Raw genomic sequence first — 22,938 nt, 5'->3', positions numbered from 1 at the left:
AACAAGGGGCAAGGCCACGTTAGATTTAGCAAATGAACCAGGCCAGGTGTTAGATTTGGAGGTAGGTGAGCACTTTGGTGATAGTGACCACAATTCGATAATGTCTACTTTAGCGAAGGATATCACAGAGCAAGAATTGTAGCTGGGGGAAAAGGCAATTATGATGCGACTAGGCAAGATTTAGGATGCATAGGATGGGAAGGAAACTGTAGGGGACAGGCACAATTGAAACGTGGCGCTTATTTAAGGAACAGCTACTGCATGCCCTTGATAAGCATGTACTTGTCAGGCAGGAAGGAAGTGGTTGAACAAGGGAGCCGTGGTTTACTAAGGAAGTTGAATCCCTGGTCAAGAGAAAGAGAAGGCTTATATAAGGATGAGACATGAAGGCTCAATTAGGGCACTTCAGAGTTACACGTTAGCCGGGAAAGACCTAAAGACAGCCAGGAGGGGACATGAGAATAGGATTAAGGAAAACCCTAAAGTTTTCTGTAGGTATGTCAGGAATAAAAGAATAACAAGAGTAAGATTAGGGTCTGTCAAGGACAGTAGTGGAAAGTTGTGCACGGATTCCAAAGAGATAGGAGAGGCACTAAATGAATATTTTTCGTCAGTATTCACACTGGAAAAAGACAATGTTGTCAAGACGAATACTGAGATACAAGCTACTAGACTAGACAGGATTGAGGTTCGCAAGGAGGAGGTGTTGGCAATTCTGGAAAGTGTGAAAATAGATAAGCCCCCTAGGCTGGATGGGATTTATCCACGGATTCTCTGGGAAGTCAGGGAGGAGATTGCAGAGCCTTTGGCTTTGATCTTTATGTTGACATTGTCTACAGGAATAGTGCCAGAAGACTGGGGGATAGCAAATGTTGTTCCCTTGTTCAAGAAGGGGAGTAGAGACAACCCTGGTAATTATGGGCCATTGAGCCTTACCTCAGTTGTGGGTAAAATTTTGGGAAAGTATTATAAGAGATAGGATTTATAATCATCTAGAAAGGAATAATTTGATTAGGGATAGTCAACACAGTTTTGTGAAGAGTATATTGTGCCTCACAAACCTTACTGAGTTCTTTGAGAAGGTGATCAAACAGGTGGATGAGGGTAAAGCAGTTCATGTGGTGTATATGGATTTCAGTAAAGTGTTTGATAAGGTTCCCCATGGTAGGCTATTGCACAAAATACGGAGACATGGGATTGAGGGTGATTTGATGGTTTGGATCAGAAATTGGCTAGCTGAAAGAAGACAGAGGGTGGTGGTTGATGGGAAATATTCATCCTGGAGCTCGGTTAGTAGTGGTGTACCGCAAAGATCTGTTTTGGGTCCATTGCTCTCTATCGTTTTATAAATGACCTGGATGAGGGCATAGAGGATGGGTTAGTAAATTTGTGGATAACTCTAAGGTCGGGGGAGTTCTGGATAGTGCCAAAGGATGTCGCAGGTTACAGAGGGACATAGATAAGCTGCAGAGCTCAGCTGAGAGTTGACAAATGGAGTTTAATGCGGAAAAGTGTGAGGTGATTAACTTAGGAAGGAGCAACAGGAATACATCGTACTGGGCTAATGGAAAGATTCTTGGTAGCAGAGAAATCTCAGTGTTCATGTACACACATCCCTGAAAGTTGCCACCCAGGTTGGTAGGGTTGTTAAGAAGGCATATGGTGTGTTAGCTTTTATTGGTAGAGGGATTGAGTTTTCGAACCATGAGGTCATCCTGCAGCTGTACAAAACTTTGGTGTTGCCACACTTGGAATATTGCGTACAGTTCTGGGGTCACTACATTATAGGAAGGACGTGGAAGCTTTGGAAAGGGTTCAGAGGAGATTTACTAGCATGTTGTCTGGTATGGAGGGATTGTCTTATGGGGAAAGACTGAGGGACTGGAGGCTGTTTTCGTGCGAGAGAAGAAGGTTGAGAGGTGACTTAATTGAGACATATAAGATGATCACAGGGTTAGATAGGGTGGAAAGTGAGAGCTTTTTTCCTCGGCTAGTGATGGCTAGCACGAGGGGACATAGATATAGATATATAAATTGAGGGGTGATAGATATAGTTTCTTTATTCAGAAAGATTGTTAAAGAAAAGGTAGTTTCTTTACTCAGATTAGTAGGGGCTTGGAACACCCTGCCTGCAACAGTAGACTCGCCAACTTTAAGGACATTTAAATGGTCATTGATTAAATATATGAATGAAAATTGAATAGTGTAGGTTAGATGGGCTTCAGATTGGTTTCGCAGGTCGGTGCAACATCGAGGGCCGAAGGGCATGTACTGATTGGATTACTTACAACGACTAAATTAGATTACTTACAGTGTGGAAACAGGCCCTTCGACCCAACAAGTCCACACCGACCCTCCAAACAGCAACCCACTCAGACCCATTCCCCTACATTTACCCCTTCACCTAACACTACGGGCAATTTAGCATGGCCAATTCACCTAACCTGCACATCTTTGGACTGTAGGAGGAAACCGGAGCACCCTGAGGAAACCCACGCAAACATGGGGAGAATGTGCAAACTCCACACAGACAATTGCCTGAGGCGGGAATTGAACCCAGGTCTCTGGTGCTGTGAGGCAGCAGTGCTAACCACTGTGCCACTGTTCTATGTTCTATACTCAATGCTCTGACCAATAAAGGCAAGCATAGCAAATTCCTTCTTCACTATCATGTCTACCTGGGACTCCAGTTTCAAGGAACTATGATCCCGTACTCCAAGGTCTCTTTGTTCAGAAAAACTCCCGAGTATCTTACCATTAAGTGTACAAGTCCTGTCCTGATTTGCATTTCCAAAATGCAGCACCTCACAGTTATCTAAATTAAACTCCATCTGTCACTGCTCAGCCCGCTGGCCCAACTGATCAATATCCTGCTATCAATCACAACTTCAATTTTGGTGTTATCTACAAAATTACTAACTATGTAATGTCAAAAGATTAAATTGAAATATCCCTCTGGACATTGATGTAATATTAGAGAGTTAAACTGCACTGAGTGAACATTCTGGAAGTGGGTGGAGACGACATTCATGAATGACCCCCACTCCAATTAGACAGTCATTTTCTACTACTCCCCTACTATTATCAAATTAAACTGTCATTCAATCTCTTCCATTCAGCCATTCCCTCAAGCCAGGTATGTCGCACCTGTATTGTCTTGGGCAATCACTGAGTCAGGAAATTGTCTGCATAATGATTCCCCAGGATTAGGGCATTAGCATTTGCCCTCAGAGGATGATTTCATCCTACCATGGTACCTGGGGTAACATGTGACTGTGAGTGACTGGGGATGGTCTTGAGTGGCATGTGACTATGGGGGAGTGACCAGAGCATCTGTAAGTATGGCCAACTGATCTGTATAAAGGATATGCATTTTGTTTGTTCAGGGCCTCACTTTAACTCGACTTAGTATGCCTGCGAAGAGGGCCAAAGGGAGTCCCCCAGCTTGTACAGGCTTTAATAAACTTTAACTGTTTGCAGAAGTTGGTGTGTGCGAATTGCATCTCATGTGTGAAACCTTGGTAAAAGAACCTAACAACTATACCTCCTATGTCATGCCAATTGGTTATAGGTGGCCTTCTCCCAAATTAACACCTTTATCCAAGGTCGATCTTTGTCCTTATTCATAAGTATCCAAAAACTTATAGAATTATGCTCACTGCTCCCAAAAACCTCCCCCAGTGATACTTGGCCAACCTCATTTCCCAACACCAGGTCCAGTATGGCCCCCTCCCTCATCGGAATATCCACATACTGCTTCAAAAAGTCTTCCTGGAAACACCTAACAAACTGCTCCCCATTCAAGGTCAGTAGTAAGGGAGTTGCAGTCAACATGGAGGAAGTTAACAATCACCCACCACAACAATCCTGTTATTTTCACATCTTTCCAGAATTTGACTACATATCTCTTCCTCTATCTCCCACTGACAGCTGGGTAGTCTGTACATAATCCCAACATTGCGACCGCCCCTTTCTATACCTGAGTCTACCTATAATATCTTGCTGAAAGATCCCTCCAGAGTGTGCTCCCTCAACACAGCTGTGATATGCCCTATAACCAGTAACGCAATTCCTCTATCTCTTTTCCTTCCAACTCTGTCTCATCCAAAACATTTATCTCCAATAATGTTAAGCTGGCAATCCTGTCCCTCCTTCAACCATGTCTCTGTGATAGCAACATTATTGCATGCTTAATCCAGGCTCCAAATTCATCTATTTTACTGTTATACTTGTTGCATTGAAATAAATACAGTCGAAATCTCAAGTTCTGCTGAGCTCAGCAATCTCTCTCTGACTGCTTTTACTCTTAGCTATACTTGCCTTAGTCTCAAGCTCTTACCCATTATCTACAGTTACTGACCTGCTAGAGGTAGGATGTTGTGAAACATGAAAGAGTTCAGAAAAGATTTACAAGGATGCTGTCAGGATTGGAAGCTTTGAGCTATAGGGAGGGGCTGAATAAGCTGGGGCTATTTTCCTTGGAGCATCAGAGGCTGAAGGGTGATCTTTGTAGAAGTTTATAAAATCATGATGGGCATTGGTGGGGTAAATAGGCAAGGTCTTTCCCTGGGGTAGGAAAATCCAAAACTAGAGGCATAGGTTTAAGGTGCGAGGGGAAAGATTTAAACGCAGCTAAGGAGCAACTTTTTCATGCAGAGGGTGGTGTGAGTATGAAATGAGCTGCCTGAGGAAGTGGTGGAGGCTGGCACAATTAAAACATTTCAAAGGCATTTGGATGGGTTTATGAACAGGAAGTATTTTGTGGGATATGGGCCAAATTCTGGCAAATGGGACTAGATTAATTTAGGATATCTGGTCAACATGGACAAGATGGACCAAAGGCTCTGTTTCAATGCTGCACAGCTCTCGGACTCTGTGATCCACTACTCCAGTTCCCACCCCTTGCCACACTAGTTTCAACCGTCCTGAGTGGCACTATCAAAACCTCCCTGCCAAGACATTGCTGTCCCACCAGCGTAGGTGCAGAGGAGGATAGAAGAAGAGATATGTACATTCTAGACAGACGTAACAATAACAGTATTGTTGTAGTGGGTGATTTTAACTTACCCATATTGACTGGGACACCCTTAATGCTGGGGCTTTGGATGGGGAACAATGTTTTAGATGTGTTCTTCTTGTACAGGTCCCACCTTCCCTATTATGTTTGACTTCAGTGCATCAAAAAAATTAACATGTCCATGAACTAATTAGTGCTTTATCAATATTCAAATGCAATGTTTTCCATGCAGCAATCTAGACAGTCTAACCTGATTCGCTTCTTCTCCTCAATGCTAACGGGCATTTCTCGCAATGGCCCAATGTTCGGTTCACACACATCTGAACCAGCTCTTCTGTGAGTTAGTGAAGTAAACAAATAACTGGGGGCAATGCTTTTCCGTTTGGTTGAACTTCTTCCAGTTGAAGTCCTTCGAATTAGCGATTGATAACTAGGCAATTCACGCAAGAGTGGGTTGAGAGAAAGGAAGAAACCTACAATGAAAGTAAAACAAAATGCATTAAAAAATAAATTATATAAATTAAAATGATATAATTTATTAATGCCAATGAGTTATTCCTTCAAAGTGAAACACCAGTTAAGTGGATACATTAATATTAAAGATCACAAAGGCCTGTTTTAACATTGTTTTAAAGTTGGATGCCATTGAACACTCACCAACTCCAGGCTCCCAGAATCCAATTTAAACAAATATTAAGCAGTTTAAGAATAGTTCTAAAACATTCCCTTCATTCTGAGGCATTTTTCATCAGAGCTAACAGTCCTTTTGCATTTCACCTGTCAGTGAGCTTACATAATGAAAATCAGGAAAAAATCCTGAAAGTGCTGAAAGTCCTGCTTGAAGCAAGGTTCTGAAGAAGCATGGCTGAAAATGTGTTGCTGGAAAAGCGCAGCAGGTCAGGCAGCATCCAAGGAACAGGAGAATCGACGTTTCGGGCATAAGCCCTCCTGAAGATGCTTTTCCAGCAACGCTTACTGGATTTCTTTTTCATATTTGTCCATGGGATATGAACATTTTAATGTAGCATTTATTGATCATCACTAATTGTCCATGAAGTGGAAAGCACAGCATTCTTGAATTGCAGCAGCTCATGTGGTGTAGGTGAACACAGTGTTCTGAAATTCTGACCGAGCAACAGTGAGGAAACAGTGGCATACTTCTAAGTCAAAATTGTGTGCAATTTGGAGGAAAAATTGTGCGTTGTACTGATCCCATGACCTTTGCTGCCCTTGACCTTTGAGGTAGTGGTGGCCATGGGTTTGAAAAGTGCTCTCAAAGGAACCTTGGTGAATTTCTATACTGCACCTTGTAAATGGGGCATACTGATGCTCAGAGAAGGAAGTGAACAACGAGTTTTGAGAAGTTTTGTAGCTCAGGTTGAGGTTTTGGACGTAGGCTTGCTCGCTGAGCTGAAAGGTTCATTTCCAGACGTTTGTTACCTTACTAGCTAACATCTTCAGAGGACCTCATGTGAAGCAATGCTGAAAATTCCTGCTTTCTATTTATACTTTTGGGTTTCTTTGGGTTGGTGATGTCACAGGAAATGAACCTTTCAGCTCAGTGAGCAAACCTACATCCAAAAGGAAGTGAATGTTGAAGTTGGTAGATTGGGTGCCAGTCATGCAGGCTGCCTGGTCCTGGATGGTGTTAAGCAATTTAGAAATATAAGAATCAGGAACAGAAAGAGGCCATTTGTCCCTGCAAGCTTGTTCTGCCATTCATTATGATCATGGCTGACCATCCAACTCAATGGTTTACTCCTGCTTGCCCCCTCACCTCACCCCCAACCCCGCCCCCTCCAGATCCATCGATTCCTTCAGCTTGAAGTGGTATATCCAGTCCTTCCTGAAATCGTACCATGTTTTGGCCTCGACTGCTTTCTGTCCGAGTGAATTCCATTGGCTCACCACTCTCTGGGTCAAGACATTTCTCCCTATCTCAGCCCTAAAAGCTTTACTCCTTATCCTTTTACTGTGATCCCTGGTTCTAGACTCCCCTGGTCATCTGGAACATCTTTTCTGCATTTACTCTGTCTGGTCCTGTTTGAATTTTATAGGTTTTTATGAGATTTCCCCCTTACTCTTCTGAAGTACAGTAAACATAATCCTAACAGATTTAAAAATTGCCTTAAATGTCAATCCTGCCTTCCCAGGAATCAGTCTGGTGCATATTCACTGCACTCACTCCATAGCAAAAGTATTCTCCCTCAGATAAGGAGACCAAAACTGCAGAGAGTAGGCCTGGTCTCACCAAGGCCCGAGATAATTGCAGTAAGACATCCCTGCTCCTAAACTTAAATCTGCTCACCACAAAGGCCAACCTACCCGTTTGCCTTCTTTTCCACCTGCTGGACCTGCATGCTTACCTTCAGCATGGGAGATAACTTGCCTCCTGTTTTTGCTACCAAAGTGGATAATCTCACATTTAGACACATTATACTGCATCTGCCATACATTTCCCCCTCAGCCAATTTGTCCAAATCACATTAAAGCATCTCTGCATCTAGCTCCCCCTCCAACCCAGCTTTATGTCATTCACAAATTTTGAAATATTACATTTTGTTTTCTCATCTGAATCACTAATAAATATTGTGACCACCTGGGTTCCAAGTTCTCATTAGTCACTGCTAGCCGATCAGAAAAAGACCTGTTTATTCCCACTCTTTATTTCCTGTTTGCCAGCCTGTTTTCTATCCATCTCAATGCCATGCAAGTTGGGAAGATGTTTCCATTGGCAGGAGACAAGGTCCTGAGAACACAGCCTTAGAGTAAAGGGAAGACCTTTTAGAACGGAGATAAGGAGAAACTTCTTCAGCCAGAGAGTGTGAATCTGTGGAATTCATTACCACAGAAGGCTGCTAAGGCCAGGTCATTGAGTATATTTAAATCAAAGATAGATAAGTTATTGTTTGTCAAAGGGATCAAAGATTATGGGGTAAAAGAAAAAAATGAGGTTGAAAAACCTGTCAGCCATGATTGGTTGGCGGAGCAGACTTGCTGGGTCAAATGGTCTAATTTCTGCTCCTATATCTTATGGTCTAATTTTATATCTAATCTGTTATGTGGGACTTCTGAAAGTTCAAATAAACCAATAGCCAGTGGCTTCCCTTCATCAACTCTATTAGTTACATCCTCGAAAAATTCCAGCAGATTTGTCAAGCATTATTTCCCTTCTGCAAATCCATGCTGACTCTGTCCAAGCCTGGCAATGTTTTCCTAATGTTCTATTAAATCTTTTATCACAGACTTGAGCATTTTGTCCATGACTGATATCAGGAATATGAGCACAAAGGCATGCACTATTGCCAGAGTTACTTCATTAAGTAAGTATTCTGATGTAGATTATCAGGCGGAGAGATTTGTCGGTCTCCAATCCCATCAATTTCCCCAACATCATTTCCCTACAAATACTTATATCCATTGGTTCCTCCTTCGCACTAAACCCAGTGCTTCCGAACAGTTTTGTGATGTTACTTGTGCCCTCCTTTGTGAGCACAGAACTGAAGTTTATATTTGCTTGTTCAATCATTTCTTTGTTCCACATCATAAATTCTCCTGTTCCTGACTGTAAGGGACCCACATTAGTCTTCACCAATTTATTTTTCTCTCCACATATCTACAGAAACATGTTTTTAAGTTCCCTGCAAGCTTATTCTTATATTCTTTTCCTTTTATTAATTAATCCCTTTGTCCTCAAAGCTAAATTCTAAGCTGTTCTCACTGCTTTGGTTTGTTGTTTTGTAAAGTGTTACTGGAGCTGTGCCTATCCAGGCAATTGCAGGATATTTCATCAAACTTCTGAAGAGTACTTTGCAGACAGTGCACAGGATAGAGGAGAAAAGAGGAGAGTTACACAGCACATAGAACTCTACAGGCACTTCAACCCTCAATGTTGTGCTGAGCTTTTATCCTACTCTAAGATCAAACTAACCTATATACCCTTCATTTTAGTATGTTCCACTTTAGTATTTAAGAGTTGCTTACATGTCCCTAATGTGTCTGACTCTACTACCACTGCTGGCACTCACCATTCTCTGTTTAAATAGCCTATCTCTGACACCTTCCTTCAATCACCTGAAAATTAACGCCTAGGAAAACAATTTCTGGCTATCCACTCTTATCTATGCCTTTCATCATCTTCTACACCTCTATCAAGCAACGTCTCATCTTCCTTAGCTCCAAGAAGAAAAGCCTTAGCTCTCTCAACCACAACCTTTCTCCAAAAGACACGCCCTCCAGTCCAGGCAGCATCCTGGTAAATCTCCTCTGCACCCTCTCTAAAGCTTCCTATAATGAGATGACTAGAACTGAACACAATATTCCAAGTGTGGTCTAACTAGGGCTTGAGAGAGCTGCAGCATAACCTCGCAACTCTTAAACTCAATTCCTCTGTTAATGAAAGCCAACACATCATATGCCTTCTTAACAACCCTATCAACTTGGGTGGCAACTTTGAGGGATTTATGGATGTGGACCCCAAGATGCTTTTATTCCTCCATACTGCCAAGAATCCTGCCTTTAACCCTGCAATCTGCATTCAAATTCAACCTTCCAAATGAATCACTTCACACGCTTCCAGGTTGAAGTCCATCTGAAGCCTCTTCTCAGCCCAGCTCTGCATCCTGTCAATGTCCCAATGCATCCTACAACAGCCCTCCACACTATCCACAACTCCACTAACCTTTGTGTCATTGGCAAATTTAGTAACCTACCTTCGACTTCCTCATCCAAGTCATTTAAAAAAAAAATCACAAAGAGCAGAGGTCTCAGAACAGATCCCTTGGATAACCACTGATCACCGCGCTCCAGGTTGAATACTTTCCATCTTCTACCTCCCTCTGTTTTCTACGGATTAACCAATTCTGTATCCAGACAGCCAAATTTCCCTGTGTCCCATGTTTCCTTACTTTTTGAATAAGCCTGCTCTACCTTCATCACATTCTCAAAGAATTCAATAAGGCTTGTGAGGCATGACACGCCCCTCACAAAGCAATGCTGATGATCTCTAATCAAACTATGCTTTTCCAAATAATCATAAATCCTGTTTCTCAGAATCCTCTCCAATAACTTGCCCACTACTGATCTAAGACTGACTAGTCAGTAATTCCCAGGGTTATCCCTACTGCCTTTCTTGAACAAGGGAGTAACAGTTGCCACCCTCCAATTGTCTGGTGCTACTCTACTGGACAGTGAGGACGTAAAGATCATCGCCAAAGATTCAGCAATCTCTTTCCTCACTTCCCATTGTAACCTTGGGTATATCCCGTCTGGCGCAGGGGACTTCTCTATCCCAGTGTTATTCAATATTTCCAGCACATCATCCTTCTTAACATCAACCTGTTTGAGCATATCAGCCTGTTTCACACTGAAGCAAAGTATTCTTTAAGGATCTTCCCTACATCCTCCAAATTCAGGCACAAATTCCCTCCACGATCCCGGATTGGCCCTACCCTTATTCTGGCCATCGTATTACTTCTCACGTAAGTGTAGAATGCCTTGGGGTTTTCCTTAATCCTAATTGCCAAGGCTTTTTCATGCCCTCTTCTAGCTCTCCCAAGTCCATTCTTCAGTTCCTTTCTGGCTATCTTGTAACTCTCGAGAGCCCTGTCCTCAGCCTTAAGTAAGCTTCCTTATTCTCCTGGATGAGATGTTCTACATCTCTTGTCATCCAAGGTTCCTTCACCCTCCCATCCCTTCCTTGCCTTATGAATCGGGGGCGCCTGTATAATTCCCAGCATCTGACCTGCTCTTGGAATCACAATATTTCCATTGCTATTCTAGTTAGGTTTCTGGTCAACATCAACTCCAAGATGTTGAAGTCAGGTGTCATGCATTGAGTTACAGCTGGAAATGACATTCAAAGAAAATAAATATGAAGAGATTTTATTGTCACGTGCACTTGAATGAGTGCACTGAAAGGTTTGTAAAATCGCCTCTCAGTGCCATCTTAGGTACAGGGCACCACGGTATAGATCCTTTAAATTAGTGAGTTTTAAGAACATTTGTATTTCAGGTTGAGGTTCTGGATGTAAGTTTGCTCCAGATATTTTAAATGTTGCTACAGAATTGAAATAGTAATAATAAAAGGACGAACATCAGAACACAGAGTTTTAAAGTCCAGAATGAAAATAAAAAATATGTCTTCAAAGTACTCAAGTTATAGATCTTTTCCACTGAGTTTGCGGCTGCCAGGCTTCAGAACTTAAGGCTTCACTGCCTCCACTCAGGACCTGTCTCCAGGACTCCAAAGGTGTGTCATAACACCTCTGAACAGGTTGTTCAGAAAGTACCTATTCTGTGGAACTTCTACAATGATGTGGTGCTACTGAGATAAACTACAACCATCTACCTTTGTGCCAAGTATAGCCCTAAACAGTGGATACTTTTTACTGATTCACACTGACTCCAGTTTTGCTACAGCTACTTGATGCTGCACTCAATTAAACATGGCCTTAATGTCAAGGGCAATCATTTTCACCCCATCACAGGAGTATAATACTCTCAGAAGAAAGTGAGGACTGCAGATGCTGGAGATCAGAGTTGAGAGTGTGATGCTGGAAAAGCACAGCAGGTCAGGCAGCATCCGAGGAGCAGGAGAATCGACGTTTCGGGCATATGCCCTTCATCAGGAACGAGGCTTGTGGGCCAGGGGGCTGAGAGATAAATGGGAGGGAGGGTGGGCTGTGGGGAAAGTAGCTGAGAATGCAACAGGTGGACCAAAGGTGGGGGAGAAGGTGATAGGTCAGAGAGGAGGGTGGAGTGGATAGATGGGAAAGACGATGGACAGGTCAAGAGGGCGGTGTTCAGTTGGAGGCTTGGGACTGGGATAAGGTGGGGATGGGGAAATGAGGAAACAGGTGAAATCCACATTGCAGGGTTGTAGGGTCCTAAGGCAGAAGATGAGGTGTTCTTCCTCCAGGTGGCGGGTGGTCAAGGTTTGGCAATGAATGAGAGTATAATAATTTCATCCATGTTTAGACCAAGATGTACTGAGCCTAGCTACACTGAAAAAACACAAACCGAGCATCAGTGAAAAAGTTACACCTTTGCAAATGCTGCTTGGTAGTACAGTTGGCATGATCGTTATCTACTCCTTTGTCTATCCAACTGTTCTTCTCTCCTGTGGGGCTCTATCTCCACCTATCGTTTACTCCTTAGCCCCTCCCTATGTTCTGACATTTTCCCAGCTACCATCAGTTATGAGGAAGGGTCACTGGACCCAAAATGTTAACTCTGATTTCTCTCCACAGAAGCTACCAGACCAGCATTTTTCCAGCAATTTCTGTTTTTGTCTTCCTTCTATGGTTTTGTTGATTATGTGGAGTAGATTGATGGAGTAGCAATTGACCACACTACATTTGTCCTGCACTTTGTGGGCAATTTTCCACATTCTCAGGTAGATGCCAGTGTTTCAGCTGTACTTGAACAGTTTAGCTATGATTGTGGCTAGTTCGAGAGCACAGATCTTCAGTCTTGCTGCTGAAATGTTGTCAGGTCCTATAGCCTTTGCAGTAAGCAGTACCTCCAGCCATTTCTTGATATTGGATAGAGTATTCCAAACCAATCAAAGATGCTGGGAACTTCAAGAATAAGCTGAGACCAATTGCACATTTGGCATTTCTGGCTGAAGATTGCTGCAATTTTTTCAGCCTCCTTTGTACTGATATGCTGGGCTCTTCCATCATTGAGGACATACCCAGGGATAGGAATACTGGCATCTGGGACACAATGTGCAAGATAAGATTCTGTGAGCATGAGTATATCAGACTGTTGCTTGACCAATGTGTGAGAACCTCTCTCAATGTCAGGACTAGGTTTGCCATTGTCATTTCCGATGCTTAGTTTAATGTTGGCTATCCATTGGTTTCACTTCATTTCAAATTTTTTAGTAGTTTGACACAACTATGCTTTGCTTGGCATTTCAGACAGTATTTAAGCACCTGCCACACTGCTATGGGTCTGAAGTCACGTGTAGGCCAGACCAGATGTGACAACAGATTTCATTCCCTAAATGACAGATGGGTTGATGACCTAGATAAAAATATAAGAATGGCAGAAATGACATGTATTTGGACATTGGACAATAATGGGCAATGCGAGAGAATAAGAGTGATATTGAATCCACGGGAGTAAGCAAGAGAGAGTTGCCCTCTCCAATGCAAACACATTCTTCCTATAATGCAGCACGCAGAACCACACCAAGTACTACATTTGAGACCTAGCTAACATCTAAAACACTTCCATCATAACCTTTCTGCTCTTGTATTCAATGCTTCAACCAATAAAGGCAAGTATCCTATATGCTTCTGAACCATTCAGTCCACCAACCCTGCTGGATCTATGGATGTGCATACCAAAGGTCCCTCTGATCTCCAGTACTTCCCAAGGTATTAGCACTCATTGTTAATTCCCATGCCTTGTTTGTCCTGCCAAAATTCATTACTTCACACTTTTCAGGATTCAAATGCCAATGTTCTGCATGTCTGACTAGTCCATTCTGTTGTTCTGCTATCTATTGCAGGAAATAAAAATAGGTCTGTGTAAAATATAACGAGCGAAACAATACTTCTGTTTTCCTATAATTATTTTACTGTTCATAGAGTGGTACACTCTCGGATCTTTTTCCAGAAATTGCCTGTCCTTGACTTGGACCTGATCGAAGTCAGGGGCATGGTCAGCTCACACCAAAGCTCTCTCCCTACAAGAGTGGTGGCTCTAATAAGAGGGCTGCTACTCGAAAACAGGTTCCTTCTCCAATGCGGGTTATGCTGACCAAGGGAGGAGAGAGGTCAGGACACTGGGCTGACTAGAGTCGGGGATGTGCTGAATGGTGGAGGAGCAGCCTGGATGACACCTTCATGGTTGGCCAAGAGAGTGTCAGCATCTGGTTTGCGACCAGAGCCAAACACAGCTTGATGGACAAAGTTTACACCTCACAAATTCCGAGCAGCTCAGGCGTGTGGTAGGCTTCTCGATGAAGTGACCTGTTTGTCCGGAATTCGACACTGGCTCTGCACCATGGACTCTCGGTTGTGATGCAGTGCCCCACAATCTGAGCCGTCTCCAGGAAATCATAACAGCATAAGACACAGGAACAGAATTCAGGCCATTCAGCCCATCAAGTCTGCTCCACCACTCAATCATAGCTGATAGGTTTTGCAACCTTATTTTCCTGCTTTTACCTTGTAACCTTTAATCCCCTCAGCAGTCCAGAACTTATCTATCTCCATCTTCAATATACTCAATGACCTGGCCTCCACAACCTTCTGTGGCAATGGTTTCCACAGATTCACCTCCCTCTGGCTGAAGAAGTTTCTCCTTATCTCCGTTCTAAAAAGACTTCCCTTTATACCCAGGCTATGCCCTTGGGTCCTCGTCTCTCCTATCAATAGAAACATTTTCCCAAAATCTACTCTCTCCAGGCCATTCAGTATTCTGCATATTTCAATTAGATCCACCCTCACCCTTCTGAATTCCATTGAGTATAAACTCAAAAACCTCAAACATTCCTCATATGTTAAGCTTTTCATTCCTGCCAGCATTCTCGTGAACCTCCTCTGAATACCTGCCGGGCCAGTTCATCCTTTCTGAAACATGGGGCCCAAAACTATACACAAAACTCCAAATGCGGTCTGACCAGAGCCTTACAGAACCTCAGAAGTATATCCCTGCTTTTATATTCAAGTCCTCTCAAAATAAATGCCATCATTGCACTTGCCTTCCTAACCAGTAGAAAGAAACCAGTGCGGGTTATGCTCAAAATGTCGACTCTCCTGCTCCTTGCATGCTGCCTGACAGGCTGTGCTTTTCCAGCACCATACTTTTTGACTCTTGCCTTCCTAACTACTGATTCAACCTGTAAATTTACCTTCATAGAATCCTGGACTAGAACTCACAAATTTCTTTCCATTTCAGACTTCTGCATTTTCTCCCCATTTAGAAAATAGTCCATGCCTCTATTTTTCCTACCAAAGTGCATAACCTCACACTTTCCTACATTGTACTCCATCTGCCACTTCCTTGTCCACTCTCCTAACCTGTCCAAGTCCTTCTGCAGCCTCCCTGCCTTCTCAATACTACCTGTCCCTCTATCTATCTTTGTATTTTCTGCAAACTTAGCCAGAATGCCCTCAGTTCCTTCATCTAGATCGTTAATGTATAAAGTGAAAAGTTGTGGTCCCAACACTGAGCCTTGCGGAACACCACTTGTCACCGGCTGCCATCTGAGAAGGACCCATTTGTCCCCACTCTCTGTTTCTGGCAGACAGCCAAGCTTCAATCAATGCTAGCACCTTGTTTTTGACACCATGAGCCCATATCTTACTCAATAGTGTCCAGTGCAGCACCTTGTCCAAGGCCTTCTTGAAGTCCAGGTAGATAACATCCATTGGCTCTCCTTGGTCTAACTTGCTCATTACTTAGAGTCATAGAGATGCACAGCATGGAAACAGACCGTTCAGTCGAATCCGTCTATGCCAACCAGATATCCCAACCTAATCTAGTCCCACCCGCCAACACCTGGCCCATATCCCTCCAAACCCTTCCTATTCATATAACCATCCAAATGCCTCTTAAATGTTGCAATTATACCAGCCTCTACCACTTCCTCTGGCAGCTCATTCCATACACATACCATCCTCTGCGTGAAAAAGTTGCCCCTTCCTCAAAAGAATTCCAGCAGATTTGTAAGGTATGACCTGCCCTTGATGAAACTATGCTAACATTGCTCTAATTTACTATACACCTTCATGAATTCAGAAATCTCATCCTTCACCATCGATTCCTGTATCCTACCCACAACTGAGGTTAAGCTAATCTGTCTGTAATTTTCCGACGTTTGCCTTATTCCCTTTTTAAACAGGGTGTCACATTAGCAATTTTCCAGTCCTCTGGGACTTACCCTGAGAATAGTGATTCCCGAAAAATCACCACTAATGCCTCCCCTGTCTCTTCAGCTATCTCCCTTCGAACTCTGGTGTAGTTCATCTGGTCCAGATGATTTATCTACCTTCAGGCCATTCAGTTCTTCCAGCACCTGCTCCTTGGTGATGGCCATCATACTCAGCTCTGTCATTTCACTCTCTTAAATGTTTGGGGTATTACTCGTGTCTTTCACCATGAAGACTGACAGGAAGTAATTATTTGGTTTCTGAGCCATTTCCTTGTTCCCCACTACTATCTCTCCAGTGTCATTTCCAGGGGCCCAATGTCCACTTTGGCCCTTTATATATCTAAAGGTACTCTTACAGTCTTCCTTTAGATTACCGACTAGCTTACAATCATATTTAATCTTCTCCCTTCTGTTGGTCTTTGTAAACTTCCCAATCCTCTGGTTTCCCACTGTCCTTTGCCATATTATATGCTATCTCTTTTGATTTTATGCAGTCCCGGACTTCCCTAGTTAGCCATGGTTGCCACATCCTGCTTGAACCATGCTTCGATTTCCTTGGGATGAATCTCTGCTGTGTCTCCTGAATTACTCCCATTATTGTTCTACTATCTTTCCTGCTAGGCTCATCTCCCAGTCAATTTTACCCAGTGCCCCTTCAAACAGCATGGAGACATTACAGGTATTGGCTGTGGCTGCACATATACCACTGCTACGTCTTCAGTGTCAAAAAGTGTGACACTGAAAAAGCATATGCCGTCGGGCAGCATTCGAAGAGCAGGGGAGTCGACATTTCGAGCATTACCTCTTCATCAGGACACAGACATGCCTTGGTATGCCGTGTTGCCCTCCAATTGCGGACATCTTAGTGGAGGACCCTCTAATGAAAGGGTCCTCCCCTCTTACATCAAAGATTTGGAGTGGACAGTGCTTCTTGCAGTGGTCCCATGCAACTGTAGGCTGACTAAATTCACAGGGTGCCAAATTACGTGACGTTCTGTGGACTGCAGGAGACCATTTTCCATGCATATGTTGAATTTGGAGCCCTCTTTCAGTTTTTTGAAGGGGCTGCTGCTTAAACTTTAGTTGTACTTCAGCCCCACTCTCCTAGTCTACAGGTACCCAGTGCAGGTAGTAGCAGATGGTCTAAAGAACTTCTCATGGTTTTGCTCCTAAGCCTGGCAAAGGCTATTAACACATCCAGGCAGTGGGCCAGGGATGAGGTCGTCATTCCAGTCTGTATACCCCTCTTTTGTGGTTATGTCCATGTTTGGGTGTCCCTGGAGAGGGAGCACACCGTGTTCACTGGCACAGTCAAGGCCTTTCAAGACCGATGGGTACTGTAGGGCTTTAGTGTCTCAATAGCCTAGAAAATTATATTTTAACTTATTTAGTTTCTGTTCTATATAAGTTTCCTTTCAACTTTTTTGAATATGCGTTTCGATTCTTGTGACTCCCTGAAAGAACCAAGAAGCTTTTATTTTAAGTCCCAGTTGTCCCTGTCCCAGATGTAATCAATGGCATCAATGTGAGAGGAACTTTATTTTCAGTTTGATTGAGTAAAAGAAATTTTTTCTCTATATTTTAACCCTTTGTTCTCCCTGTCTCAGAAGTCATTAAAAGGGACAGAGCTGAGAGGACGTTGTAGATTATTTTGAGTTCAAACGTTAGGGGAAAGTTTACTCTGTACTTTAACCCTTTGTTGCTCCTCCCCCAACTGTGTTTGATAGGTATGGTGTCGAGGGAAATTTACCTTCATTCACTTCTAGGTTAAAAGAGTAGAGAGGGCTTTACTCTGTACCTAACCCAGCACTGTGTCTGAACTGGGAGTGTTTGCAGGGAGCTTTACTTTCATTTTAAAAGATTGAAAAGTGCATTTCTTGAGTTGTAAACATGTAGTAAAATTTTCCATACACACATATTGCAGCACTGTTCATTTAGTGTAAAAATCTTAAAATGCACTGCTTTTTCAAACTAATGTCTGAAAAAGGCAACCACATTACAAATTTCTAAAGTTCCCTGATCAAACTATTGTTAACATTTAATGAACTTTGAGGAAGTGGTGGATGTGGGTACAATTAAAACTTTTAAAAGACTTCTGGAGAAATACATGAATGGGAAAGATTTGGAGGGATATGGGCCAGGAGCAGGCAGGTGTCACTGGTTCAGTTTGAGATTATGTTCGGCATGGACTGGATGGACCGAAGGGTCTGTTTTCATGTGTTTGACTCTGACTTAAGAGCATTTTTTTCCCAGATCACACGCATACAAAACAGCACATAACTGCAACTGATCAATTCAAATTTTGTGCTGGGAAAATGGGAACAAATAACACTGAGTTACTAATCAGTAATATGGAAAACTTTTTATTGCATTTCAGAGTTAAAAATTGCTCCACATCTCCACAACCTCGGACCTTCAGATGACCGTCCTCCAAGGCAGACTTCAGGGCAGGCCATAATGAAAAGTGGCCGAGCAGAGACTGATAGCCAAGTTCGGTACCCATGGGAATGGCGTCAACAGGGACCTTGGGTTCACCACAGGTGACCCAATTGCACTATACACACACACACACACTCCGAAACACTCACTCACGCAAACCCTCTCTCATAAACTCACACATACACTCCCACACACACCCACATAAGTTTGTGGGGTGAATTTGTACTTGCAGAGTTACATTTTACTTTGCTCAAAAACTGCATGAATCCATGTAAGATTCTGAGAATCTGTTTTTTAGATTAGAGTCAGTCTGACCATTGTGGCACAGACAGCCTCACACAGGGAAGCTTACACCTTCAATACATTATCTGGGCCAACATGACACCAATTCTTAAAGTTCACTTGAGAATGTTACATTTTTAAAAAGTTTTGCGATGTATGTGAAGAAGAACTGAAACCAGCATGGTCATTCTAAAAGATAAGAGACTTAACAAACAATCCAGGTCTTTTTCAATATATGGGGCAGCACAGTGGCACAGTGGTCAGCACTGCTGCCTCACAGTGCCAGAGACGCGGGTTCAATTCCCACCTCAGGCGACTGACTGTGTGGAGTTTGCACATTCTCCCCGTGTCTGCGTAGGTTTCCTCCGGGTGCTCTGGTTTCCTCCCACAGTCCAAAGATGTGCAGGTCAGGTGAATTGGCCATGCTAAATTGTCCTTAGTGTTAGGTAAGGGGTAAATGTAGGGGTATGGGTGGTTTGCGCTTCGGCGGGTCGGTGTGGACTTGTTGGGCCGAAGGGCCTGTTTCCACACTGTAAAGTAATCTAATCTAATAATTTCAGTTACATCACGCTGTAAACTTTTGATACAAATTCTGTGTCTTACAATCTTATTCTCCAAAACCACCTGAAGGAGCGTCGCTCTGAAAGCTAGTGTTTCCAAATAAACCTGTTGGACTCTAACCTGGTGTTGTGTGATTTTTAATTTTGTACACCCCAGTTCAACACTAGCCTCTCTAAATCATGTCCTCATCTCCAGGTTCACCATAAAAGTCATGCTGAGACACTCAACACGCAATTCCCAAAGAGTCATGAATTTGCAGTAATTACACAATAGACAAACTCTAAACATGCCGAAAAATGCCTAAGCTTGTCTGTTTGCATTGAAGCAAAACTTCAACCTCATGTTAAGTTTTTCTTACTGCCAAACTTGGCACTGAAAACTAACTTGAGTAAAAGTGTGGGAGTTAGTTATCTTCAGAGATTTAGAAAAGTGTTTGTGTTTCAATCACACATTTTGTTCCTCTCCTTTATTTCGCTTTCAATGTAGATTTAGCATTATATAGACATTCTGACGTACACTGTCAGCGTGGAAACAAACTAAATCATCTGTTTGCCAGACGAGTTTCAGATCCCCTGAGCAGGGTGTTGTTCTGTTTTGACTCTAACAACGTTCTTGCGTAAAAGTGGTTTGAAACTCGAGATAAGTGTCGGGGAGCTCTGTGTTCACCACGAACCGCAAAATCCCCCTTTCATGTTGTCTCACACTGATTTAACTCTTCCTTTTCTTTAAAATAAACCGAAGATCGACCAACTAAAACAGTTCTGAACTGGGGAAAGGTAATTGATCTCAGGTATTATGTGGAGGTGGGGTCCAGGCAGCTCCTTGTCGGTAACACTCAGGGGAGAGGTGTGTTATGGGGATACAGCTGCCCGGCTTTCCCCTCCCTGGACACGGCTGGCCCACACTGTTACAGCCGCTTGTCGGAGGCCCCGAGCCGGGCCGGGCCGGGCCGGGCCGGTGGGCGGCCGCAATCCAGAACCTTCTGCGGCTCCTCGCCAGGCGCGGGAGGCGCCATGGACCCACACTCTCTCCCCTCACCCCTCACCCCTCTCCCCACCGTCTGTCTGTCTGTCTCTCACTCACCGGTGCTCCTGCCCTTCGAAGAGAGGGACCTATCCCACTGCATGCTGCCGACCTCCCGCTCCGGTTTTCGGTGAGTACCTCTCGTCCCGCTAAAGCCGCCGTTTCCTGTCAGTGACTCGGTAACGCCTCACGAGCATCGCCTCGGGCTGTGGCCATGAGCCAGTCATCCCTCAGAGAACACAGCAACCCGAGACACAGGCTCCAGAAACACAGGATTCAAATATACACGGGCTCCAGAAACACAGGATTCAAATATACACGGGCTCCAGAAACACAGGATTCAAATATACACGGGCTCCAGAAACACAGGATTCAAATATACACGGGCTCCAGAAACACAGGATTCAAATATACACGGGCTCCAGAAACAAGTGATTCAAATATACACGGGCTCTAGAAACAAGTGATTCAAATATACACGGGATCCAGAAACACACAGGATTCCAATATATACAGGCTCCAGGAACACCCAGGATTCAAATATACACAGGCTCCAGAAACACACAGGATTCAAATATACACAGGCTGCAGAAACACAGGATTCAAATAGACACAGGCTCCAAAAACACAGGATTCAAATATACACAGGCTCCAGAAACACAGGATTCAAATATACACAGGCTTCAAAAACACAACAGGATTCAAATTACACAGGCTCCAGAAACACACAGGATTCAAAAATACACATGCTCCAAAAACACCCAGGATTCAAACATACACAGGCTCCAGAAACACAGGATTCAAATATACACAGGCTCCAAAAACACCCAGGATTCAAATATACACGGGCTCCAAAAACACAGGATTCAAATATACACAGGCTCCAGAAATACAGGATTCAAATATACACAGGATCCGGAAACACCCAGGATTCAAATATACACAGGCACCAAACACACAGGATTCAAATATACATGGGCTGCAGAAACACCCAGGATTCAAATATACACAGGCTCCAGAAACATAGGATTCAAATATAAACAGGTTCCAGAAACACAGGATTCAAATATACACAGGCTCCAGAAACACACAGGAGTCAAATATACACAGGCTCCAGAAACACCCAGGATTCAAATAAACACAGCTCCAGAAACACACAGGATTGAAATATACACAGGCTCCAGAATCACCCAGGATTCAAATATACACAGGCTCCAGAAACACACAGGATTCAAATATACACAGGCTCCAGAAACACCCAGGATTCAAATAAACACAGGCTCCAAAAACACCCAGGATTCAAATATACACGGGCTCCAGAAATTCAGGATTCAAATATACACAGGCTCCAAAAATACAGGATTCAAATATACAGGGGCTCCAGAAACACAGGATTCAAATATACACAGGCTCCGGAAACACCCAGGATTCAAATATACAGAGGCTCCAGAAACACTGGTTTCAAATATACACAGGCTCCAGAAACACGGGATTCAAATATACACAGGCTCCAAAAACACCCAGGATTCAAAAATACACAGACTCCAGAAACACACAGGATTCAAATATACACAGGCTCCAGAAACACGGGATTAAAATATACACGGACTCCAGAAACACGGGATTCAAATATACACGGGCTCCAGAAACACCGGATTCAAATATACACAGGCTCCAGAAACACACAGGAATCAAATATACACAGGCTCCAGAAACACAGGATTCAAATGTACATGGGCGCCAGAATCACAGGATTCACATATAAACAGGCTCCAGAAACACAGGATTCAAATATACACGGGCTTCAAAAACACAGGATTCAAATATAAACAGGCTCCAGAAACACTCAGGATTCAAATATACACAGGCTCCAAAAACACCTAGGATTTAAAAATACACAGACTCCAGAATCACACAGGATTCAAATATACACAGGCTCCAGAAACACACAGGATTCAAATATACAGAGGCTCCAGAAACACAGGATTCAAATATACACAGGCTTCAAAAACACAACAGGATTCAAATTACACAGGCTCCAAAAACACAACAGGATTCAAATGTACATAGGCTCCAAAAACACCCAGGATTCAAACATACACAGGCTCCGGAAACAAAGGATTCAAATATACACCGGCTCAAGAAACACAGGATTCAAATATACACAGGCTCAAGAAACACACAGGATTCAAAAATACACAGGCTCCAGAAACACACAGGATTCAAATATACACAGGCTCCAGAAACAGACAGTATTCAAATATACACAGGCTCCAGAAACACACAGGATTCAAATAAACACAGGCTCCAGAAACACCCAGGATTCAAATATACACAGGCTCCAGAAACACACAGGATTGAAATATACACAGGCTCCAGAAACACCCAGGATTCAAATAAACACAAGCTCCAAAAACACCCAGGTTTCAAATATACACGGGCTCCAGAAATTCAGAATTCAAATATACACAGGCTCCAAAAACACAGGATTCAAATATACACAGGCTCCAGAAATACAGTATTCAAATATACACAGGCTCCAGAAACACACAGGATTCAAATAGAAAGGGGCTCCAGAAACACAACAGGATTCAAATATACACAGGCTCCAGAAATACAGGATTCAAATATCCACAGGCTCCAGAAACACAACAGGATTCAAATATACACAGGCTCCAGAAACACAACAGGATTCAAATATACACAGGCTCCAAAAACACCCAGG

General features: G+C 43.2%; 1 protein-coding gene across 1 annotated transcript in view; it reads right to left on the bottom strand.

Moving 5' to 3' along the window:
- The window catches only part of tmc7 (transmembrane channel like 7), a 101,321-nt gene extending 80,897 nt beyond the window's left edge, over positions 1–20,424 (bottom strand). Inside the window, exons 1-2 of the mRNA XM_043712160.2 lie at positions 20,274–20,424; positions 5,268–5,490 (exon numbers count right to left, since the gene is read on the bottom strand). Coding sequence (XP_043568095.1) covers positions 5,268–5,490; positions 20,274–20,316 — 266 coding nt within the window. The 5' untranslated portion in view covers positions 20,317–20,424. The remainder of the gene's footprint in view (positions 1–5,267; positions 5,491–20,273) is intronic.
- Positions 20,425–22,938: the final 2,514 nt, after the last annotated feature.

Source organism: Chiloscyllium plagiosum, unplaced genomic scaffold (assembly GCF_037043375.1).
Source record: "Chiloscyllium plagiosum isolate Xiang-an unplaced genomic scaffold, Cpla_swu_hap1 HiC_scaffold_20, whole genome shotgun sequence".
Lineage (NCBI taxonomy): Eukaryota > Metazoa > Chordata > Chondrichthyes > Orectolobiformes > Hemiscylliidae > Chiloscyllium > Chiloscyllium plagiosum.
Note: the sequence above shows the minus strand (reverse complement) of the source record. Positions and strands in the feature narration are given on the sequence as shown.